This window comes from Ornithorhynchus anatinus, chromosome 5 (genome assembly GCF_004115215.2).
Source record: "Ornithorhynchus anatinus isolate Pmale09 chromosome 5, mOrnAna1.pri.v4, whole genome shotgun sequence".
Classification (NCBI taxonomy): domain Eukaryota; kingdom Metazoa; phylum Chordata; class Mammalia; order Monotremata; family Ornithorhynchidae; genus Ornithorhynchus; species Ornithorhynchus anatinus.
In genome coordinates this window covers 46,331,180-46,355,213 of record NC_041732.1, presented here as the reverse complement: position 1 = coordinate 46,355,213, position 24,034 = coordinate 46,331,180, and the positions used below count along the sequence as shown (strand labels likewise).

At 37.4% G+C, this 24,034-nt stretch overlaps 1 protein-coding gene across 5 annotated transcripts in view; it reads left to right on the top strand.

The window, feature by feature from the left end:
• NEO1 (neogenin 1) overlaps nucleotides 1-24,034 on the top strand; it is a 270,466-nt gene that overhangs the window by 164,265 nt on the left and 82,167 nt on the right. For all 5 annotated transcript variants that reach the window (XM_029065166.2, XM_029065167.2, XM_029065164.2 and 2 more), the window contains exons 6-7: nucleotides 6,005-6,159; nucleotides 7,024-7,144. In XM_029065166.2, the coding sequence (XP_028920999.1) occupies nucleotides 6,005-6,159; nucleotides 7,024-7,144 (276 nt within the window). The remainder of the gene's footprint in view (nucleotides 1-6,004; nucleotides 6,160-7,023; nucleotides 7,145-24,034) is intronic.

Genomic DNA, 24,034 nt, shown 5'->3' with positions numbered 1-24,034 from the left:
AATCAGTGGTACTCATTAAGGATTTAGTGGGTGCTGATCACTCTACTAGGATGCTGGGAGAGAATAATACAGTAGAGTTTATAGTCATGTTCCCTGCCCACAAGGAGTTCACAATCTAGAGGGATGTGCTGCATTATCAATCAATTCGTGGTATTTAATGAGCATTTACTGTGCAGAGCACTGTGCTAAGCACTTCATGCTTAGCATATTTCACATATTTCAGCATAACCTGGGTCTTAAAAAAATCACTTATTGTGTGCTTACTGTGCAGAGCACTGTGCTAAGCACTTCATGCTTAGCATATTTCACATATTTCAGCATAACCTGGGTCTTAAAAAAATCACTTATTGTGTGCTTACTGTGCAGTGCACTGTACTAAGTGCGTGGGAGAGTGCAGTATAACAATAAACAGGCACATTCCCTGCCCACAATGAGCTTATAGTCTAGAGTCTAGTAAATACAATGTAGTAAACTTCTTTGGACTTGGAAATGGAAGAAATGTCATTATATCAATAAGGGAAATTCCTTAAGGAGTTGTTGGGAGTTGTTAAACCATTTTGCTTTCTCTATCAATTAAGGCATTTGGATTTGTTATCTTTGGGCATAAGGCATTTGTCCCACCCTCAGCCCCATGGCACTTAGACCTGTAAATTTTTCACCATAGATTATATCAGTGTCTCTTGCCCCCTCTAGACTGTAAACTCATTGTGGGCAGGGAACTTGTCTACCAAGTCTGTTTATTGTTGTATTCTCCCAAACACTTATTACAGTACTCTACATATATAGTAAGTGCTCAATAAATACGATTGAATGAAAGAATGAATTCTTGTGTATTGTATTCTCCCAAGTGCTTAGTACAGGGCTCTGCACAGATTTATTGATTAAGACAGTGTGTGTGACTGACTTGAAAATACTCACGGCCAACATCTATGAAGGGTATGAAGTCTTCAGCGCTTAGTATAGTGCCTGGCACATAGTAAGTGCTTAAAAATACCATTATTATTATTATTGTTATTATTATCATTATTATTTAAATCCCACATTTGGACATGGTTTTGTGAATATCCAAGAAAGTGCTTAAAGCAGAAATGTTGAAAATAACTCCAAGAAGGTGTTGCTGCTTTCTTTCCATGTCTGTAAGCCTGAAGTGTTTTCAGCAATAATTTTTTAGAGTATCTCCTTCTCCTCCCCCAAAGAAAAAAAAAAAGACTCTGATTATGCCAAGGAAGGGCGGTAATTTGGAAATGAAATAATGAAGCATTGCAGTTACACCGTTACTAGACTGTTGGCTTATTTTGGAGATGTGTGGCTGTTTTTCAGCATTAAAATTATATTCCCTAATAGCTTACATAAGGGTGATGGAATTAAATAGAGCCCCAAGAAAAAGGAATCATGCCAGTGTAATTCATTTTACATGTAAGATGCTGCTGAAGCATTTAGCAATTAAAATGGTTCTTAGTATGGTAATGATACTGAGGGGTTGGGGAGAAAAAGCTGAACTTCCAGGACTGTTTTGAAGTTTTAATTGTCTTTGGTAAGAAAACATATAATCTTCCATTAGAAATCTTATTTTATATGATAATTGGCTCATTTGCTCTTTGGTTATCAATTTAACTTCTTTACCACAGACATCTGCACTAATGTATTTAATTGGTGGAATGCTAAGCACTAAAGTAGTTAAACTGTAAGAACATTTGAAAGTCATTACTTTTTTGTTCATTAGGAGGAGAAGTAAGTGATTAATTGAACATCTTTTTAATTAGAAATTGTTTATAGCATAGTTTTGCCCTATAACTAGTGAAAATGCCTGTTCACTGGAAGCCATTTACTCCTTAAAGTAGAACTTAAAATCCACGGATAACAACTGCTGTAATTTTATGCTATGTCATTTTGGAAGTTCCAATTTTTTACTATTTTTGTACCAACCGTACTTTATCGTTGTCTTTTTCTTCACCTATCTTTGGAAGAAAAGAGAGGAAGTACTTGGGAAGTTTTCAGCAAGGTTTTACAGATAGCCTTCCAAAATTCCACCTTCTCTAATAAGCCTTCCCCAGTTAGCTCATAAGACCCAAGAAGAGTCAATTCAGTAGCCAACTCGTAGATCTTAGATATTTTCATCCCCACTCTATATTTTTGCTTATATGGCTGAACATTTAATTATTCTGATTTATTCTTATAGTTTCATCCTGGCACATTTCTTCTTCTCCTTTTATAATGCTCTTCTCCTACTCCATGTCAATATTTTTTATGTCTGTCTCCGCTATTAGATTTTGAGCTCCATATGGGCAGGGAAGGAATCTTTTGCTTCTGTTGCTATCAAGTAATCAACGTTCTCCTGAATGAAGAGTACTGTGTATTTGAGGAAGTACAATACATAGTCCCTGCCTTCAAGGAGCTTCAATCTGATGCTGTATTTTCCCCAAGCTCTTGGTACAATCCGCTACCCGGTACCTGCTTCATTCTCCATAGCCAATCTTCACTTCACGGATTTACCTCGTACATGGGCACACAGAATCATCTCTTTGTTTTCAAACATAATGCTATTGACAGTGCATTCTATCCATGCCAGCTGATAAGAGCCATGTGGGATCAACAGTCCATTCCTCTCTTTGAGTATAGTGCTCTGCACACAGTAAGCGCTCAATACATATAATTGAATGAATTATCTGTTGCCTCTCTGCCTCCCAGCCTTTCTGAAATTACCACTCCAGGATAGCAACCTCTTTCCCAATTGTTACACATCCAATGTTGCTCTCTAACAATCCGGTGCTATGCCATATTATTTAAGACTGCCTTTCATTATGCCTTTAAGAATACCTGTTTTCCATAAGTCCCTTTTCTGTTCTCCACAAGCTGAAGCTTAGGTATTCTGCTGCCAATTCTTCCCTCTCCCGTCTAGTGAAGCTCTGCTGTGACAAACACTGCCACAAAGATTATGAACTGATGGAGTTGGGGGTTTCATTATGCCATTTTGATTTTTAAGGTGGCTTATAGAAAATGATGATTGTCTTACTCGCCTTCTTAAATTAACAAGAAGTGATTCATTTTTTTGAGAAATTCTGCCGTGGATTTTAGCATTTTAAGTTCCTTAAAACTAGCTGTGATTGGCAATATTATTGTTGATAATTCAGGACTTCAGTAATGGTAGTGGGGGAAATAAGTGTGTTAATAGAGCAAAGGATATGAAAATGTTGCATTGAGCATACCCGGACATTTTCCCCAGATAGTACTAAAGCAGTGTATATCTTTCACTAAGAATCAATGAATTGGATTTTTGCACCATTTATTCACCCTCCCCATAGCCCCCTCTGCACTTATACGCCATATCCATAATTTGTTATATTAATGTTCGTCTCCTCTCTAGTCTGTAAGATCATTGTGAGCAGGGATTGTGTCTATCAACTCTGTTGTATTGTTGTCTTCCAAGCGCTTTAGTACAGTGTTCTGCACATAATAAATCCTCAATACAATATGATTGATCGATTGCACATTTTGGCTGATAGGAAATAGAAAAATTGAAGTGCATTGCTACAACAAAAATCACCGTACATGTGCTTTGTACAATTGGTCCAACTTCTATTATTTGCAGTAACCAGGTTCAAAACATTTTAGTTATCATTAAAACATACTGATATCGCAACATAACTTTCTGTTTGTTCAGACAGTGAAGCTAGCATTGGCCACTTTGATATCCACAGGTCCAGTCCCGTTAAAACAAAATTGTTAGGTCCTCATGGATGGAAGGGAATTTATCAGGTACACTATTTGCCTCCTAACACTGAAACGTGGATTAGTGGAATGGGTCATAGTTAAAAATTGTACTTTTCATAAAAAACATTAATATTCCTGAGGATTTTTTGGGCAAGTTGGTTCCTGGCAACCAGAAATTACGCGACATTTGTAGCAGCACAAACTGTTCCTGGCTAAGCCACTGCAGGAACTTACTGCTTTGCATTTGCAAAAGAAAATACGACGATCATTATATTCTACCAAATTTTTAATCAGTTGGTGCCAAAATTTGATAGATCATCCAGGTTCTATTGGGAAATTTTTTTGTGGTTGGCCTAGAGAAATCCAGCTCTCAGGGCCATAAAATAAATGGTTCCTTTTAGCATGTTAGTGACCTGCAAGAAGGTAAAATGTATTGCCTCACCTTTGATACAGACATCTATTACACCAGATTTATTATAATCACCAGGGCAGATGTTGACAGCTTAGAGGACAAAGATGCTTGTGTAACATATGAGTTCATGCTTAGACACACATTTGCATGCTTTAGTCATGAAAAAAATTTTAGACCTTTTTAAAATTTTTAAACTTGACAATAAGGCAACATGTTATCAGGAAGCATTTATTATTTAGAAAACATAAAGGGGAAAGAATGTATTTCGGTCTGGTTACTTCAAGCAGAGTGGTATCATTTTTTAATGGACTTTGGTTGCTTCAATCTGGAACTGCAGTTAATGTTCTGAGGACTAGCAGTCTCCAAGTAGTCATAAAAATTGGCACACAAAGAGTCTTGAAGAAAAAAGAATCTGCATTTAGAGGATATGTAATGTGGTTTGGTGTTTCTTCCCCTTACTGAGACTGAACAAAATCCCTCTATCTAATCAAATATATGGGATGTTTGCTGAAACACTGCTGCCCTGTACATGTTTATCTCTTTAGACACACTGACAGAAATAAGAAAACAAATCACTGGTTTTGAGTTTCCCTGAAAATTTAGCAATCCAGACTGCCAGGGCCAGTAAAAACAAGCTAACTCATAGCTTTTTTTCATTTTTCATAGTACAGCAGTAGAATTTACCTTCTCTTTTGTGTATCTAAAAAGTATGTCTTAATAAAGACTCCTCCATAGCCTTCAAATAGCTATGAATTTGTAACATATTGCTCGTGGGATTTTAAACTTTTAATAGAAGTAGTCATATTCTGGGGCAAAAATTGCATTCCAAAGCAGCATGGCTCAGTGGAAAGAGCCCGGGCTTGGGAGTCAGGGGTCATGGGTTCAAATCCTGGGTCTGCCACTTGCCAGCTGTGTGACTGTGGGCAAGTCACTTAACTTCTCTGTGCCTCAGTTCCCTCATCTGTAAAACGGGGATGAAGACTGTGAGCCTTACGTGGGACAACCTGATGACCCTGTATCTATCCCAGTGCTTTGAACAGTGCTCTGCACATAGTAAGCACTTAACAAATACCAACATCATTATTATTATTAGATACTTTGTTTTTTTAAAAACCGGAAACAAACCCATTAATCAGAATGAGAACTTACTATTACCAATACCAGTGTGTCTTTGAGACTTAATGTTAGGGTGCACTCAGTCTTAGTTTAAAGTCGTGCTGAGTCCTGCTGACTGTGGTGTTCTCATATCTCCCTCTGTCAACTTCTTGTCCACATCCTCTCTGCCTGGAGCTCCCTTCTACTTCAAATCCACCAGATCACATACTTCTCCATCTTCAGAACTCTCTTGAAATCACATCTCTTCCTAGAGGCATTCCTTTTATTCTTTGTCACCCCTGCTAGAATGTAAGTTCTTGGAAGGCAGGGACCATTATTTAGTAATTCTAGTGTACTTTTCCAAGTGAGTATTGTGTAGCACTCTACAAGAGTAGGTGGTCAATAAAAACTGCTGATGACTGACAGAGCCAGGAGTAGCTAGTGGTCCCAGGATTCTGGGAAGGAGTATGTAGTTAAAGGTATTTGTGGAATTTGGAGGAATAGAAAGATGTGGAGTAAAAAGGGGAATTTTTAGAACTTGATTTTGTGTTTCGCCCAATAGTCTTTTGTTCTGTATTTGTCCTCCTGCTCAACTTGTGACCTCATGTCTTATTTGAAAAACTGAATACACTGTTTAGGTTTTTTAGCATTGTGCTGAAATGTCAACAGTTGAACGTTTTGCTTGTTTTTTTCATGTCTAAAATTAATTAAACATTCCAAATGCAAGGCCAGTGTTTACTGTTATTTTTAATTTGCTATCTTTGTTTCCTATTTTCTTCTCCAAAGTTCCACCGGAATTCCTAAAGAGGCCTACCAACATATACGCCCATGAGTCCATGGATATTTTATTCGAATGTGAAGTGAATGGGAAGCCAACTCCAACTGTAAAATGGGTCAAAAATGGGGAAATGGTGATTCCCAGTGATTACTTCAAGATTGTGGTAAGTTTCTATTTCAAGCTGTGGCACTGGGGCCTGTCCTTGTCTACATAGAAAGATAAGCTTTTTTCAATGGATCGTGATAAATCTAGTTTATCCAGTTATTACAGCCAAAGGCCAAGAAGGATTTATTTGTTCTGGGAGAAATATAGTTCCTGAAAGTTTTAATTGCTGAATAATCAATAGATTCATATTTTCTTGAGAGGAAGTAGCAAAAAAAAGGATTCTTGAAATTTTCTACAGTGACACTTCCACACAAGAAATGCATTTTTTCCAGAGCAAATATAGTTAGTATTTCAATTACCCAGCAGTACATATTGCAGAATGTTACAGGGAAATAAATTAAACTAAATGAAAAGCACTATTTCAATAATGGTATTTCCCATCTACAAGCACTCATAAATCACTTTTAAAATCTAGCCCCAAAGTGTATCCTGAATATGAGGGACAGTCAGTTGGGACTTATTAGAAATTAGAATGTAAAAGACATTCTTCAACAACACACATTGTCTTACTTTAGGGTCAATCAATACTTCAGCTAGAGTCACATAACACTAAAGGTTTATTCTTTGTGGAAGCAAAAAACTGATGAGATGACGTTACCTGCACCAGGGGCGCGTGCGACCGCCTCGTTCACTTGGGTTGGCCCCCCCACTTATGCAGGATTTAAGATGGGACTATTGAACATAACTAAAGTGCTTCTGCTTTTCATATGCTATTAATGTGCCGAAATAGATGTCTGAAATGCTTTTCCCTCCTTCACAATTTCCTTGTCATTGTTCTTTAATAGTTATGTAATGCAGTGTAGATAACCTCATGTTTGCATATTCCTAATGCGTTATTTATATTTCCTCCCTCCCCCTGCAGAAGGAACATAACCTGCAGGTTTTGGGTCTGGTGAAATCCGATGAAGGATTCTATCAGTGCATTGCTGAAAATGATGTTGGAAATGCCCAGGCTGGAGCCCAACTGATAATACTTGATCATGGTAAGGGTAACCTGGCGTAACGAGAAGAAAGATGGGTAGCACTGGAGATTTCTTCATCATGAAAGATGGCCATTAATCTCACTCAGTTGTCCCAAGACCATTTCTCTATATCATACCTTGCTGGGAATGAATACATGTCATTTATTGGGAATAGACTAATGATTCTGAAACATTGGACTTTTTAAAGTGGAATATTAACTTAAAATTCAAAAACACAGGATATTTTGCTACTTTTAAAAAAATGAGTACAGCTGGGAAGAAATGGATCATCATCAAAAGAAAAAAAAGAGTAGTGATGTATTCTTTCTTATCCAGCTGAAATATCTAGATTGTACTCTTTTGTCTTAAAAATCCATTCCTCCCTAGTAGTATTTGTTAAAATGATTTTTATCAATATTACAGTGAACTGATAAAGGCATTGTAGTGCAAGATAAATGTCAGCCTGTACTAGTCATAAGAATCAATAACATTACCCTCATTTTTTCCACTTAAGCTTGTAGTGCCTGTTTTATCCATTTGAGTTTATGCCTGATAGCTGTTTTGGGATTATTAAAATTATTGTCACCTAGCCATCTAGATTTGCATGTACAACCAGTGCAGTAAGAACTTTTCTTCCCTTCCATCCCAGAGGCTACATAATTCTTTGTTATCATGTAGGATATGCTGGAGAAACTTGACACAAAGACAAAGCAAAATTCTGGAATTACATTTTATTTCATATCAGTGATTCTCATTTCTAGGATTGATCATATCATAAATTTCAGAGATTCTCCCATAGTGTCAAGAAAGGGAAGGAGTACCTAGTCTGACTTTGATAACCTTTCCCTCAAATCAGTCACATCCTTTGTTTCAGCCTGGGAGATAGGTGAAAGATTAGTTTAAAAGTTGCCAGGTAATAGGGCCACAACATTAAAAATCAACCCTATCGATAAGTAAAAAACTGTTTTTCTGGTAATAAACGTACATGCTATTTCCAATCACCTTGTCACCAAATAAAGAAGTAGTAGTTAGCCTTTTTAAAAATAAGCTGTTCAGAACCATAGGTATAGCTTTGAGAGAGCATTGAGACTGCCTGATTGAAAATGGGACTGGTATTAGGCGTAAATAAGTAGTAGTAATTTCTGTTTAGAAAGGAAAGGTTTCCATGGTGGTTATATATACAACTTTGAAAGTAGGTATTGAATTCATATTCTAGAGCATGTGATTTACAAAGCTTTAGTATATTTTCTTAAAGGAGAGTTTAAACTGTCATTTGGTTAATGCTTGTTTTGTTTGGGATCTAGTGAGCAACTCTCAAGTCCCAGAAAAGTCTACTACGATATTTTAATTCTGTTTTACCATCTCAAATTCATACTAACATCTTGTTTCTGATTTGTGTTCTTTGAGTAGTTGAATACCTTGACTTTTGATGCTGCCAATGAAAACTTTAACTGTTAGTGGCAGGAAGGATGAAGCATGGCCCAGTGGAAAGAGCATGGGCTGGGGAGTCAGAGGACCTGAGTTCTAATCCCACCACTACCACTTGCCAGCTGTGTGTGACCTATGGCAAGTCACTTAATTTATCTGTCACTCTGTTTCATAATCTGTGAAATAGAAATTCAAATGTCTTTTCTCCCTCATACTTAGACTTTGAGCCCCATGAAGAACAGGGTTTTTCTCTGAACTGATTATCTTGCATTTACCCAAGTACTTAGTAGAATCCTTGACACATAGTAAATGCTTAACAAACACCACAATTAGTATTAATCATTATTATTATTGTTCACCACGGGTGGTAAAGTGAAATATTCACATTGTAGTTTAACAAAACATCCAAGAATTCAAGAACCCAACATAAAAAATAATTGATCTCTCACCCTGAAAAACAATGTGAACAGCCTAAACATCAGTTGGTCTTTGTATCCCAAATGAATGTCTTTTCTTTTAGTACTAAAAGTTAGCTTTATTGTGTAGAGGTAATTTTTTATAAAGTATCTTTTGAAAACATATACATTTTTGGCATCATTCCCCAGAATTTATTGTAGATGCTATACATAGATTATACAAAGCTATATAATGTGAGGCATTGAGCATTTAACATTTAGAATCAGAAATATAAATTAGCACTCAATCTAACATGAATTGTAGAAGTTTTATCTTATATTCTTTGAATTCCAAACTGACTCAGCAGTGCCTTTCTGTCAGTTTGAAAGTGTTTCAGAAGGGTATACATCTGTGTATGTGTTTGTATATTTCCACATGTTCCTAATCACAGTTTGAAGGTCATTCACAGGACCATGAAAACATTAGTGACCGTCACCTCATCTGTTTTCCCTTGGTTTCATTTAAGTCCTTGCTTCTAAACTGCACATGTCTTGGAGGGAATCCAGGTTAAAATTAGATGATGAAAAAGAGTAAAGGAGAGATTCGAGAAATCACAACTGTCTCCTCCTTGTAAGCTCTGTGTGGGTAGACAACGTGTCCAATTCCCACCTGTGCATTCTTTTTCAACACTTAGTATGGTGTTTTGCGCACAGTAAGAACTTAATAAATACTATTATTACTATCAGCTCTATTGCATTATACTTTCCCAAGTGCTTAGTACAGTGCTCTGCACAAAATTAGCACTCAGTAAATACCATTGATGGATAGAGTCTGGATAAAGCAGTGCAAGTGGTAGTTGCTATCCAAAAAAAAGCCCCCCCTTCTATAATTACAGAACTGTATTTGTCTCATTCTCTAAGAACATGGCTTTTGTTTCAACACCAGTTCTCTCTCTTACTTAGACTGTGAGTCCCATGTGGGTCCTGATCTTGTATCATACCTCAGGGCTTAGTAGTGCTTGGTACAGAGTAAACATTTAAGGAATACCACGATAATGATTATTATTAGTAAACACTTGCGTAAATACAATACACTAGAGTTGGTAGACACAATCCCTTCCCACAAGGAGCTTACAGTCTACAGGGGAAGTAGACGTTAAATAATAAAGAGGGGAAATAGTAGGGTATAAGTCCGTAAATGCTCTAGGGCTGAGAGTGGAATGAATAATAATAATTTAAAAAATTGTGATTTTTTAGTGTTTACTTTGTGCCAGACACTGTAATAAGAGCTTGGGTGGATACAAGCAAATGGGGTCAGACACAGTCCCTGTCTCAACATGGGGCTCATAGTCTTAATCTCCATTTTATTTTACACATGAGGTAATTGAGGCACAGATAAGTTAAGTAACTTGCCCAAGGTCATACAACAGCTTTGTGGCTAGAACCAGGATTAGGAACCCTAGGTCCTTCTGATTCCTAGCCATATTCTATCGCACTAGGGCAATGCTTGCTCCTGAGGTACATCAGCTAAGTACATAGGCTGGACACAAAGGGGAGGGCAGGTAAGGCAAAGTGAGGCCTTAGAGCAAGGCCATCTTGGATGATTTGATTTTTAGGAGACTTTGGAAGATTGAAGATGAGAGCAGGTAATTTAAAAATCAAGATATTAAAAGAAACATGTTCTGGGCTAGAGGGAGCAATGTGGGCAAGGAGTCGGCCGTGGGGGTAGACTGAGATCGAGTAAAGACAACAGGTTGTATTAGAGGGAAGCAAAGTGTACAGATGAAATTGTAGTAGAGATAAGCAAGATAAGGTAGGAAGAGCAAGCTGAATCTTTAAAGCTCATGTGTAAAGAGTTTCTGTAAGTTATGGAGATGGATGAGCAACCAGTGGAGTCTTTTGAAGGGTGTGGAGATAAGGACTGGTTTTACAGAAATATGATCCAGGCAGTAGAGTGTATAATTGACTGAGAGGGGAGAGACACAGGTAAGGGACTTGAGTGAGAAGGTTGGTACAGTAGGCAAAGCAGGATATAAGAAGTGTTTGGATCAGCATGATAGCAGTTTGGTTAGAGCAGAAAGGATGGATTTTAGAGATGATGTGAAGATAGAACCAACTGGATTGCATGACATATTGAAAGAGAGAGATGAGACAAGGATAATGCCAAGGTTAGAGGTTTGTGAGACAGGGAAAACGGTAATGTCTGCAGTGACGGGAAAGACTGTGAGAAGATGAAGAGTTCTATAATGGGTATATTAAGTTTGAGGGGTTGTCAGGACACCCAAATAGAGTTGGCCTAAAGGCAGGAGAAATGCGACACTGCTGAGAAGAGAGTAAAGTCAAGGCTGGAGGGAGAGATTTGAGAATCATGGTAGTAGAAGCCATGGGAACTGAGTGAGTTTTCCAAGAGAATGGGTATGGATAGAGAGTAGAGGGGGATCCAGAACTAAGGCCTAAAGGACTCCCAAAGTTAGAGGCTGGGAGGCTGAGGACTCAGCAAAAGAGATGAGAATGAGTGGCAAGAGGAGAGAGAGGGGGAAGACCAACAGAGAACCAATGTTTATGGGTATTGATGAGGAGAGAAACCAGTGGGAGTTCAGGGTCGTTTTTCTTAAGCCAGTACTCCAACCAGTTTGCCAAAATATACTGTAATAATAAGAATGCAAAGGCATTATTTGTCACAAATAATCACTGTGGGGTCAGCAATCACTGGAGTGCTGTCCTTTGTCCACAAATGGTCCCTAAATTCCCTCAATTGGTACAGTTCTTGCTTGGCAAGGCAAAGGAGCAGTTTCTCCCTGTTGTGCTCACAACCCAGTGCTCTTCCTTAATCCTTTCCACCAACTTCCCACTACCATTTTTCTTTCCTACCAGGGCTAGTCCCAAGAAGTGACCATACCATGGAATGTCTCCTGCCGATCCCACAACAGGTTGGTGTGCCATAGATTAAAAGAGATCTCTTTACTATCATATACATGACAACACGAGATTTATTTGGCATGCATGTTTAGAGCTTATTTGTAACATTTGGCCTTCATGTATATAAATCTTGGGAAACCATCATTCATTTTTATTTAAAGCAATTAGGGTTTGCAGGGGAACGGACACCTGCCAGAAGAGGGGAATTATAAGAATTGTCAGTAGGCGCGACTTGGAAGGAACAAGAGATAGAGTCTTTAAAAAAAAAAAAAAAAAGATGGCTTTTTCCAGAGGAATGGGGAGGTGTGCTGTCACGCTCATTATGACAGGCATTTGATAAACACTCTGGAAAAAAATGGAGTGGAATAATTATCTTGTAATTCTTGCCTTGCTTTGGCCCACATTAAGTGCTCCGTCTCATCATCTTAAGATTCTATAGTATAAGTAAAGGGTGGCAAGAAATATAGGAAAAAGTGATTTATCCATTAAGCTCTTTTCTTTGGTCTTTCTTTCAATAACTCTCTTTCAAATTAACATTTAAAGCAAGCAGCTAGTACAGAATATGGAAAAAAACCCAGCGTTGTTCTACATCTTTGTGCACTTTACGTCAGTTATACTAGAGCATTTGAAGCCTGATGTGTGGGTGAGGTTTATAATCAACATGTTTTTAGTAAAGGAAGTTCATTCTTCGCTAGCTCATTAAACACCTTTGAGGCTGTTATGGCTAAAATAGATAAGAGACACATTCTGAACATTGCATAACTTTGATTTGCAGAAAATATTTGTCAAAAAATTCCATACAATATCTAAGGTTAATGTTGAATGACAGAAGTTGTGGAATAAATGAATAATTGGCTTTGCCGATTGAAAGTTGGCTGGAGAACAGGAAATGATCATTAGTGGAAATATTTTTAAACTGGAAGTGAAAAAATTAGTGGTGGTGTGAGGCTTTTGCGTTACCTTAAATCATGCCCCCAAATGTCATTAATTTTTCCATGGTTTCTAGTAACTAGCAGAAGTGAATTGCCAAAAGATTGGGCTCAAAAATTCCTCAAGTGTTTATTTAACTCAGACGTATGTATCACTGACATTTTTTGAGGCTCTCAATAATCATAGTAGATCTACTAATCTTTCAAAAGGACATATGCAAAACATAATTTTGAATTGCAAAATGTTCATTTTTTTCTGTTTTAGAAAATTGATTGGTACTGGTATTAATTCAGCTATTAAAAGGAGTAGGCAATCATATGTGCAATCAAATTAGCAGAATTTTGAATCTAACTTTTAAAGTTTTTGATTACTTTTAAAGTTTTTGATTTTTGGAGTTATAGGATGTAATGTTGAATTATCTACATGTGAATTTAAGCTGAAACATCTCCTGTCAACCAATCACAGAATGGGAATAGCCATTCAGGACATGGGAAACTTTATTCACTGTGTGGCCAATTTGTGTTCAAAGAGAGAGAAACTTAAGTATTATCAGAAAAAGTAGTTACACAAATTTTGCCTATGTAGACTAAACATCCTTTAAATTCTAAAAGATATTTTGTGGAAACATAGTTTTACATCACTGTATATTACAGGTGGAAATTACATTTCAAAAGGTCTAGAAAGGTATCGTATGTGGCTATTGCACCAATAAAGAGACCCCCTCATTGGGGATGTGATGGGTAAAGCAAAAAGGATATTAAGGTGGCATCATGGGGCAGGTGAAGGCAAAGAATATATGCAACTAAATCAGGATGGGAAACCAAGGCACTAGTAAATACTAAAAAAAGGGAATGGTAAATTGAAAAACGAAAAATTGGTTTAAAGAAATGAGACGATATGTAAAAGTGATGGGCAGTCCCAAAATGAAGCTGTGTCTACCCTAGATACCCATCAGAATGTGTCATGAAACTGAAGAAAGAGAAGGGGGTCATGGCTTTGACAGGAAAAGTGGGCAGGCCAAGACTAGGTAGAAGTTAGAAAGCTAAAAGCCAGGATTAGTGCGAGAGGTTTTCCTCAGCTTTTTTTTTATTTGGAAAGAAAAGAAAACAAGAAATGGAAGAGAACTCTGGATTTTCTCTTCCCTCTTTAGGGGGCTCTAGGCTGTAATTTATAGAAGGAAAATTGAGGGATTTAGAACCTCAAATACCTGCTAGAGAGAAAAACACACATTTTCCTGAAGAAAGGGAGTGATCCTATAACAGATGGGTCTGTTATCTATAGAAAGCATTTGTAGGAAAAGGAGGTAAATTATTTTTTAAAATAATGGGTGACTATCCAAGTTATTATTAATAATAATAATAATAATAATGATGGTACTTGTTAAGTGCTTACTATGTGCCCAGCCCTGTTCTAAGTGCCCTGTTCTAAATAAGTGTTATTTATTATAATTATTACTATTACAACTATTACAATGGTTAGACACTGTCCCTGTCCCACATTGGGCATACACTGTTAATCCCCATTTTATGCAGATGAGGTAATGAGGCACAGAGATGTTAAGTGACTTACCCAAGGTCACACAGCAAATATGTGGCAGAGCCAGGATTAGAAACTGTGACCTTCAGACTCCGAGGCCTGTGCTCTATCCACTACGCCATGCTCATGTGGATATGAATGCCAATGCAAGTGTGATTAGCATTCCTCTAAGTAGATGGATTGTATACATTGGCAGTAGGCCTCCTATTAAGAAAATATACTGCACATTTGCCTGGAAAAATACATAGACTATAAAAGGAAGTAAATTTGTATGCTGAGCCAGTTGTGTTTTACAGGAATGATATCACGATAGCAGAGAGGATATGGATTACTTCTTCAGTTATATAACTATGGAGAATCTGAGATCTGATGTCAACAAAAATGAATATCTGATGATAAGAATAGTGAGGAGTGGAAAAAAGAGAACATAAAAGATATAAAAGTGGAGAGGGACTTATAAAAAAAAAATCTAGAAAAACATTTTGGTCACAAGAAGAATAGAGAAGCAGCATGGCTTAGTGGAAAAAGCACAGGCCTGTGAGTCAGAGGATCAGGGCTGTATTACTAGCTCTGCCACTTGTCTGCCATGCGACCCTGAGCAAGTCACTTGGCTTCTCCAGGCCTCAGTTACCTCACCTGTAAAATGGAGATTAAAGCTCTGTCCAACATGATTAATTTTTATCTACTCTAGTGCTTAGTACAGTGCTTGCACATAGTAAGTGGTGAACAAATACCATTTTAAGAAAATCATAACCAAATTGGACAGAGAATGGAAAAGAGCAATCATGAGAAATATAAAGGTTGCCCTCTCAAAGTACACTCATCTAAAAATTTTTTCTTTTTAAGATTTTCTGATACATAAGTTATGTCTGGCCACTGCCAACTGGATGCTTACAATTTTTATTAAGCAATCTTTACCGCCTTTTCAATCAAGTGTAAAAAGTGTTTAACACACAAATGACATATGACTGGGAATGATTAATACAGAATTTCTCTGGAGTGATATTTTTATATTGGAATTTAAGTAAAGAGAGGAGAAAACTTGGCAAAGATTTTAGGTTCAGTCTTCACCATCTTAAACTTGATGGTTCTGCACCCTGAGAAAGGAGACCATCAAACTGAGTTGATTATACCAGTCAGAATAGCTTTTTTAATAGGATGCCCAAGAAAAAAACCTGCATTTAAAAAAAAAAAATGAAAAAATTCCCAAAATGGATGAGTATGTATGTGAAAGCACTTTGAACATTTTGAAAGAAAATCCAAGCTGTGGAACATCTGGGTGTTGAAGCATGCATTTGTACCCCAAAGTCCTACCTTTTAGTATTTGCTCTTTCTTATGGTATTTCTTCATTGCTTTCTGTGTGCCGGGCACTGAACTAAACTCTGGGGTGATCTTCTTCTTCAAATACTGTCAAATCTCATTCGATCCATAGTGACTCAATGGTTATACCTTCTCCACAATGTTCCTTCTTCTGCCATAAAGTCATTCTGGTATGTGTATCTGTAGAGTTTTCTTGGTAAAGATTTGGAAGTGGTTTACCATTGCTTTCCTCCACGCAGTAAAAGACTCGAATCTCTGCCATTCTTTCTGATCAACATTTTGATCACTTGATTATCCGCTTTTGATTCTTTCCCGTGCCTCAACTTCCCAGTACAGGTGAATCGACTTTGTCTCACGCTTTGGCTTAGACTTTTCCATTATGAGTAACCCTATATGCCATTGCTCTAAGTTTCATCAGCGCATGCAAACTCTCCTGCTACACCAAGTTGTCATTTAACTTGGGGGTAGATAGAATTTACTCAAGTTGGACACAGGACATTACCATATGGGGCTCATAGTCTTAATCCCCAGTTTGCAGATGAGAAAACTGGGGCACAGAGAAGTTAAGTGACTTCCCCAAGGTCACACAGCAGACAAGTGCTGAAGCTAAGATTAGAACCCAGGTGCTTCTGACTCCCAGACCCCAGGCTTGTGCTGTATCCATTAGGCCTTACTGTTTCTTGGCCTTTTCACTCGAGTTCTTTTGAGCAACTCTGGATTTCCCTAGAGACTGCCTCAAGGCTTTTTTAGTGAATGGAAAGTATAGTGATCTTGCTTTTGGTTGTCAACTGTAGTCTACAGAGAGGAGGATTAGGAAGAGTAAGGATAATTGAAAACCAAGATAATCCAATAATCTCACTTTAGTCACTTCTTTTGGTTTCCTCTTTTCCTCCTCCCCTGCCCCAGACTTATTAGCAGAGCTGGTACAAGTAGCAAAATTGAAATACAATATTTCAAATACATATTTGAAATACAATAATGATTTTCCTGGCCACTTTTTGGCAAAGATGCTAACAGTGAAATTGCAAGAAAACAAGCACCCAGTTAGACCAGGAGAAAAGCCAAATAGCCATAACAATGAAGAGGAAAAGTGCACTCAAATTAAAATCAACCTCTAAGTAATTGAGGTGACTGTCACAAGTATAAAAGAACCTCAGTGTAGTTGTCATGTATGTTTCTTAAATATGTCTATTTTAAGAACATACTAGGAAAACAAAAAGTAATTTTATAGCCACAGTTTATGTAATTTGATCAATGCTTGTTGGAGAGTTTTAAATAAAAAGGCAAGTATGTATTTTGTTAAGCAGTACCAAATTTATTAAATTAATACTCCAAGTGGCAAATATTTCTTTTCATTGGATGAAAATTTTACTAAAATAGCCCTCTTATCACCTAGGATGTGATAGCTGAACATCGTGTCAGTCAATAATATTTATTGTGTCTATTTTATGCTTAGCACATAGTGCTTGGGAAAGTACAATAGAATTAGTAAACGTGATTCCTAACCTCAAGGAGCTTACAATTCATTTTATAATGTTACAATCACATTGTACTATGAGCAAGTAAATCCCCAAAGTACTCTTATGGACAGAATGAGATTATCAATCAGTGTTATTTATTGAGCACTTACTGTGTGCAGAGCACTGTTCTAAGCACTTGGAAGAGTACAACAGAGTTGGTAGACAAATTCTCAGCCCACAACAAGCTTACAGCCTGATTGGGGAGGCAGACATTAATAAATAATTTACAGATGTGTATATAAGTGCTGTGGGGTTGTGGGTGAGGTGAATTCCAAGCGCCCAAAGGGTACATATCTAAGTACATAGATGATGCAGAAGGGAGAGGGAGTTGGGGAAAAGTGGGTTTAACTAGGGAAGGCCTCTTGGAGGAGATGCAACCATAATAAGGTTTTGAATGTGGGCACAGTGGTGATATGGGTGGAGGGAAATCCAGGCCAGAGGGAAGATGTGGGAAAGTGGTCAGTGGTAAAATAGGCAAGATGGGGGACAGTGAGAAAGCTGGCAGTAGAGGAATGAAATGTCAGTCAGTCATATTTACTGGGTGCAGAGCACTGTACTAAGTGCTTGGGAGAATACAGTATAAATATAAGACATACTCCCTGTCCACAGTGAGCTTGCAGTCTTGAGGATTGTGTGGGCTGGGCTGCAGTAGGAGATCACTGAGGTTAAGGTAGGAGTGGGAGAGCTGATTCAGCTCTTTTTAACTGGGAGGCAGCGTGGCTTAGGTGGATAAGAGCATGGACTTGGGAGTCAGAGGATGTGGGTTCTAATCCCAGCTCCTCCATTTGTCTGCTGTGTGACCTTGGGCAAGCTACTTAACGTCTCTGTGCCTCAGTTACCTCATTTGTAAAATGGGGTTTAAGATTGTGAGCCCCATGTGGGACAGCCTGATTACCTTGTAACTTATCCCAGCGCTTAGAACAGTGCTAGGCACATAGTCTTTAACAAATACCATAATTATTTTTTTTTTATAACTGATGGTAAGGAATTTCTGATGATGTGGATGGGGCAACCCCTGGAGGTTCTTGAGGAGTGGTGATACTCCATATATGTGACTTTGACCTAAAATAAAACAATATATATTTAGAAATAATTTTACTGTCTTAGTCCAATTACCATGAAATCCATATAAAATTTGCTCTGCTAGAAATAGAAAAATTCCGTTGCTCTCTGAAAAACCAGTTATCCAAATTAATAACCTATTGAAAATGAAGATTGGTATGCTTTCTCAGCATTCAAATAAATATTTTCTTAATGTTTCTTCTTCTTTCATCAATTTAAAGCCATGTGGGAAAACAGCATCAGAGTAGTTGGCATGTGGCTCCTAGCATTGCTTATGTTGCCCATTGCTTCATTTTTCTGCCATCTGAATGTTGAAAACTTTAATAGGTAGAATTCACAGTTTATAAAAGATTAGAGCTGCATCTGTGACTTTCAAACTACTCACTAAAGAGTGTGGTTCTATTTTCCAGCCAAGAGCATGGTGTGTTTTCACAGTAGTTTACCTCGGACAGATAGAAAAAATTTTTTGCTTATTTATCATTGTTACACAAGAGTTGTATTATAAATGCTCTTTCTTCTGTTTGTCTTCTTTTGAGAACTAGGAGTACTATAGGGAAACAGATTAGTTCTAGTTGATGCATAACATGATTTTTCTTCAAACAAAAATTCTAATTTTGCGATGTTTCTTGCGGCCAAAAGCCGTAGGACCACATAATGACTCTCGGCTCCAGGAATAATTTTTCAAGACATTAATTACATGAGACTCCTACAAAAGGGTATTTTCTTTCAACCAGAATGTGGATTTAGAGATTAACGGAAGATTTTTTTTTATTTGGTTCTGGTCTTTCATTATGGAAAGAGAATTCATGTTGTAGAATACCAGAAGGAATTTTACATGTGTGAATCTTTTAATTGGTTGTTATTTATAAAGTTGTTAAATTATACAATAATGTCATAATCGGCAGAGTGCCATTTGGAAAGATGGATAAAAGGTTGATTTACAATCTGGCTACTTTTATAGCAGATTTTCCTATAGCTAAAGTAATGGAGCTGGAATGTTTTTTCACATTTGGGTATTTGGAATTTTACAAGGTTCCAACATCAAGGACTTGGCTAAAATCATCAGATTCTGGTTTGCTGAAAAGATTTTTAAAGTAAAATACATTAGATTATTTTTGTTTGTCATATATGGTTTCAGAATAACAACACTACCACTATTTCAAATCTATTGATAGGTTTTTCTCTAGCTATTTGTTTTTTTTTAAAAAAAAAACAAGAACTAATCCCGGCTTCACAACTTGTCTGCTGTGTGACTTTGGGGAAGTCACTTCACTTGTCTGGGCCTCATTTACCTCATCTGTAAAGTGGGGATTGAGTCTGTGAGCCCCATGTGGGAAAAGGGACTGTGTCCAACCTGATCTGCTTGTATTCACCCCAGCGCTTCGTTCAGTTTAACAAATACCATAATTATTATTATTATAAAAGATGTTTTCCCTAACCTCAGTCATCAACTCGGGCTCTTAAAAAAATGTAGCTGGAATCTGTCTGGTGGTTGTAGTCAGGCTCCAAATAATAAAATTTAATGAAGGGGAAATGCAGCTACGATTAAAGTACATTTTTCCAGGGTTTGTTTTTTTTATAGCATACTTGACTCGAAAAAGCTCTGTTCCATTGCATCCTTGGAGATGTTGGTTTATTCTTCACTCTTGCCCAATTCTTGTGGAGTTCCTTTTAGAAAATTAGTTTTGGTGATGGGGTTAGCCATTGTAGTAAAGTAAATTATATTTCAAAGCACTATATTTTATTGCTCGGTCCCAAGTTGTCACCTTAAATCCTAGGACTCTGGTGTGTTATTGATAACTTCAAGTTTCAGAGTTAATGAGGTGCCAATTTTTAGCAAGGAATTTAAAAAGTATTTAGTGTTTATCTTCTGGGGTTTTTTTTCCCCTACTTTCCTCTTTAGTAGTGCTCTAATTTGCACAGGATCCCACATTTTTATTTTTTAATATTATTTGTTAAGCCCTAACTCTGTGCCAGGCCCTGTACTAAGTGGTGGCATAGACACGTACTAACCAGGTTGGAACACATGTCCCACATGTGGCTCACATCTTAATCCCTATTTTAGATGAGGTAATTGATATTTATCTCTAAAAGTTCCAGCTAAAAGGAAAGACAGTGATATTCCCCCTCTAGACGGCATGCTCATTGTGGGCAGAGAATATGTTGTTCTGTACTTTCCTATGTGCTTAGTATAGTGTTCTGCATATGGAAAGCACTCACTAAATACTATCAGTTGACTGAGAATTGAAAATTAAAGGAGTGATAAACTGTTTTAAACCAAACAGATTCATTTACCCACAGACAGGTAGCTAAGCTCACTAGGTCTAATTTTTTTTTTTTTGGTTTTAGAATATCTTAATAATCGGAAATCATCATGAACAGTTTTTTAAAATCCCAGAAGGCAGCAAGCCCCTCACTGGCAAATAACACTTAGTAAGAACTGACTACCAATTCCTGATTTTACCAAATCCTTCCTCTTGAAGACCTGCCTTGAAGGCATTCACTAGGCTCACTTCTGGATTCAGAAGAGGCTACTCTGACTGCATGTGTATTTTCCCAAGTTAGCCACATAATATTTTGTAAGGGGAACTTTATAGAATAACATTTACTCCAAAATGCTTTTCTTTAAAATACCTGCTGAGGTGAGTGTGAAATAAGAATCCATACTTCGCAACTAAGGAAATTGAAATTTGTCCATGATCAGGTAGGTATAAGTAGTAGAGCTGAAATTGTCTTCAGATATCCAACACTGTACGCAGCTACCAGACAATTTTAAGACTGAGGCAGGGAGAGAGGCAGGTGGAGGCAGAAGAAAGGTGTTTAGTATGAATGTTTCTTACATTTCTCCTAGATATTCATTATATTAGCCTAGTTTTTAAGGTGTGGCCTCTGCAGCCTCTGCAAAGTTTGAGACTCATTATTCTGTACTTGCCTTGTGCAAGTAGTTTCAAATTGTAAATGGTTGTTCAACAGTATTCCAATCATTTACGATGAATGTTGTTTATAAAATGCCAAGTTAATCTTTGCTAGTTTGTCATCAGAATTTAAAAAAATCACTTTCTGCTGCAACAAGGTTCTTATGACAAACTGAAAACACTTTGTCACTTCACACTATACCTTCTCTAAGAAAGGTAATTAATGCCCACATAAATATTGTCATTCATACTTAAGGTCACAGTAATTTACTCTGTTTTGTTTAGTCCCTTGGAGTATGATAGCACTGGCACATCTCATTTAGTTGAGAAGGAGAATGAAAATTCATATTTAAATGTCATTTTGGAAAATATACTAAAATATACAAGTTTAGGCCTTGCTCAACTCAGCCCAATTTGAGTGCCAGATATGTAGCTCTCTTGGCTGAAGTCCTTTTTTCCCCCTCTTTTTTTCCTTTTTTTATGTTTAATAATCTGGGCCTGTAGCAAATAGAAACAGATTTTTTGCTTTGGCTTTTTTCCTTCCTTCCTTTGGAATCTTATCTAAAAAGCAACATATCTGGTTAGGATTAAAGGAGAGACAGTTTTCCTTTTTCTCAGTTTACTGCTGTGTGATACGTCAATTGGGTCTGTCACACCTTTTTGAATGATTCCTTTTTATGACAGGAAAAAAAATCAAATGACTTCCTTTAAATCAAAACACCTCACTACCCACAAGATGGGAGGAGTATTGTGCCATTTTATAACTTCCTCTAATAGTTTACATGAAAGCCTTTTATTTAAAATGGGTTATCGGTCAAATCAACACGGGTCATTATAAATGCTAAAAAAAAAACCCACTCTGTAATATAACATTAACTCTCCTACACTATTCTCTTTTTTATTTAGTGCAAGAATCCAGATCTTTTTCTGTGGGCAGATAGTGGGAAGGAATTGAGAGTGGGGTAAGAGAAGGAAGGATTGAGGGGAAACAACTAGGAGGACAGGAAGAGAAATCCCACAGAAGCTCTGATTACAGGTCAGCTCTCTCCTGTAGAAAGTGGTGGCTATGTGGTTGCCAAAGCACAGGGCCATAGATCACCATCGCTATTTGCCATGCTTCTGATGACCAATACTGTAATAAGAATTGCAGCCTCTCTTGTTTTTCTTTTGTCTGTCACAGCACTGAAGCTGGTACAGGAGTTGGCACCCTCTCCATGTAAGGATGTGGGTGACTGGGATTGTGGCTTCATGTTTTGTCTGTCTTTAATTTAGATGCGTCAATATTCACAGTATTTATTGAAAGCATTTTTGGAGCAGAGTATTATTTGGGGAATTACAGGTGAAGTAAAAGTCATGGTGCCTAGCCTCTGGAAGCTAGGTGTTAGTCTACAAAGGTTGGGATTTTCACCATGGGATTGCTTTCATGAATAGGCATAGCAATAAAAATGAGGTGCCCTGCTTTTGCTTTTGGCACCTAGGTTTGAGTCTCAGAAATGTAGAAATCAGGCATTTTGCATTAGGATTCCTTTATGCTCTTAACTCTAGAATTACACACACAGCCCTTCAGGACTTGTCAAGGCTGACCGCCTTTTCAGCCTGTCCTGCCTATCTGTGTCCATTAAGGGGAATTTTAACTGCTAGATATAGTTCAGATTTAGAATTTGTTCTGCACCTAGTTCCAAAGCCTCATTAGTTCAGCAGAAATGATTGGAGACACGTAATTTTTAAATAAGCTAATAGAGAGGATTACAAATTGTTTTCTCTCCGGCATTCCTTTAGGTATTATAGTCCAGTTTATTCCTCCATTATACTCTCCTTTTGTCATCCTTCTCAGCAGCAAACTAGTACTTTTAAGGTTCTGTCAACTTTGATCTCTCTTTCTATGATTGGGAACTTAGGTTATTGAGCTCATTTCAATCAATTATTTACTGAGCGCCTACTATTGGTAGAGAACGGGGCTAGTTGCATAGGAGGGCACAATACAGTGTTGGTCTACATCATTCATGCTCATAAAAATGATACCAGTATGAGATTTATATAGTTCACTTCTTCCTATCTCATTTTGCCTATACAGAATCTGTATAAGAAAGAAGGTCAAGAGGCTATCGCAAAGTCAGGAGTTAGTAGCAGAATTAGAAATTACTTTAGACTCATAGCTGAGAGATAGTTTACTAATGTTTTGAGAAGCAGTCTGGCCTAGTGGAAAGAGTAACAAAATAATAATAATAACTGTGGTATTTGTTAAATGCTTACTGTATGCCATGCACTGTACTAAGCGCTGGGGTAGATACAAGCAAATCAGGTTGTACACAGTCCTCGTCCCATGTGTGGCTCCCAGTCTTAATTGTATGAAAGCATGGGTTCTGATTCTGGCTCTGCCACTTTCGTCCTGGCTGACCTAGGGCAAGTTGCTTAATGTATCTGTGCCACAGTTTCCTCATCTATAAAATGGGGATTAAATACCTGTTTCCCCACCCCCTTAGATTATGAATCCAGTATCTAATCTGCTTGTATGGTATCTGCCCAAGGATTTAGCGCAGTGCTTGGCACATACCATTAACTGCTTAACAAGTACCATAGTTATTGTCATTATTTTTTAGAATTAGGGTAATAGAATGAATCAGATTGTCATTATTTTTTAGAATTGGAGTAATAGAATGAATCAGTTTATCATTTAGACTCTAGACTCTAAGCACCTTGTTGGATGGAAATATGCCCATCAACTCGGTTGTGTTGTACTCTCCCAAGCACCTAGTATAGTACCCTCCACATAGTAAGTGCTCAAAAATACCATTAATTTATTAATTGATTGAATGATAGGCAAACTTCTTTGAGGGCTGCCCCAGTGAGGCAAATCAGGATTTTGTCAGTTATCTTAGTAATCA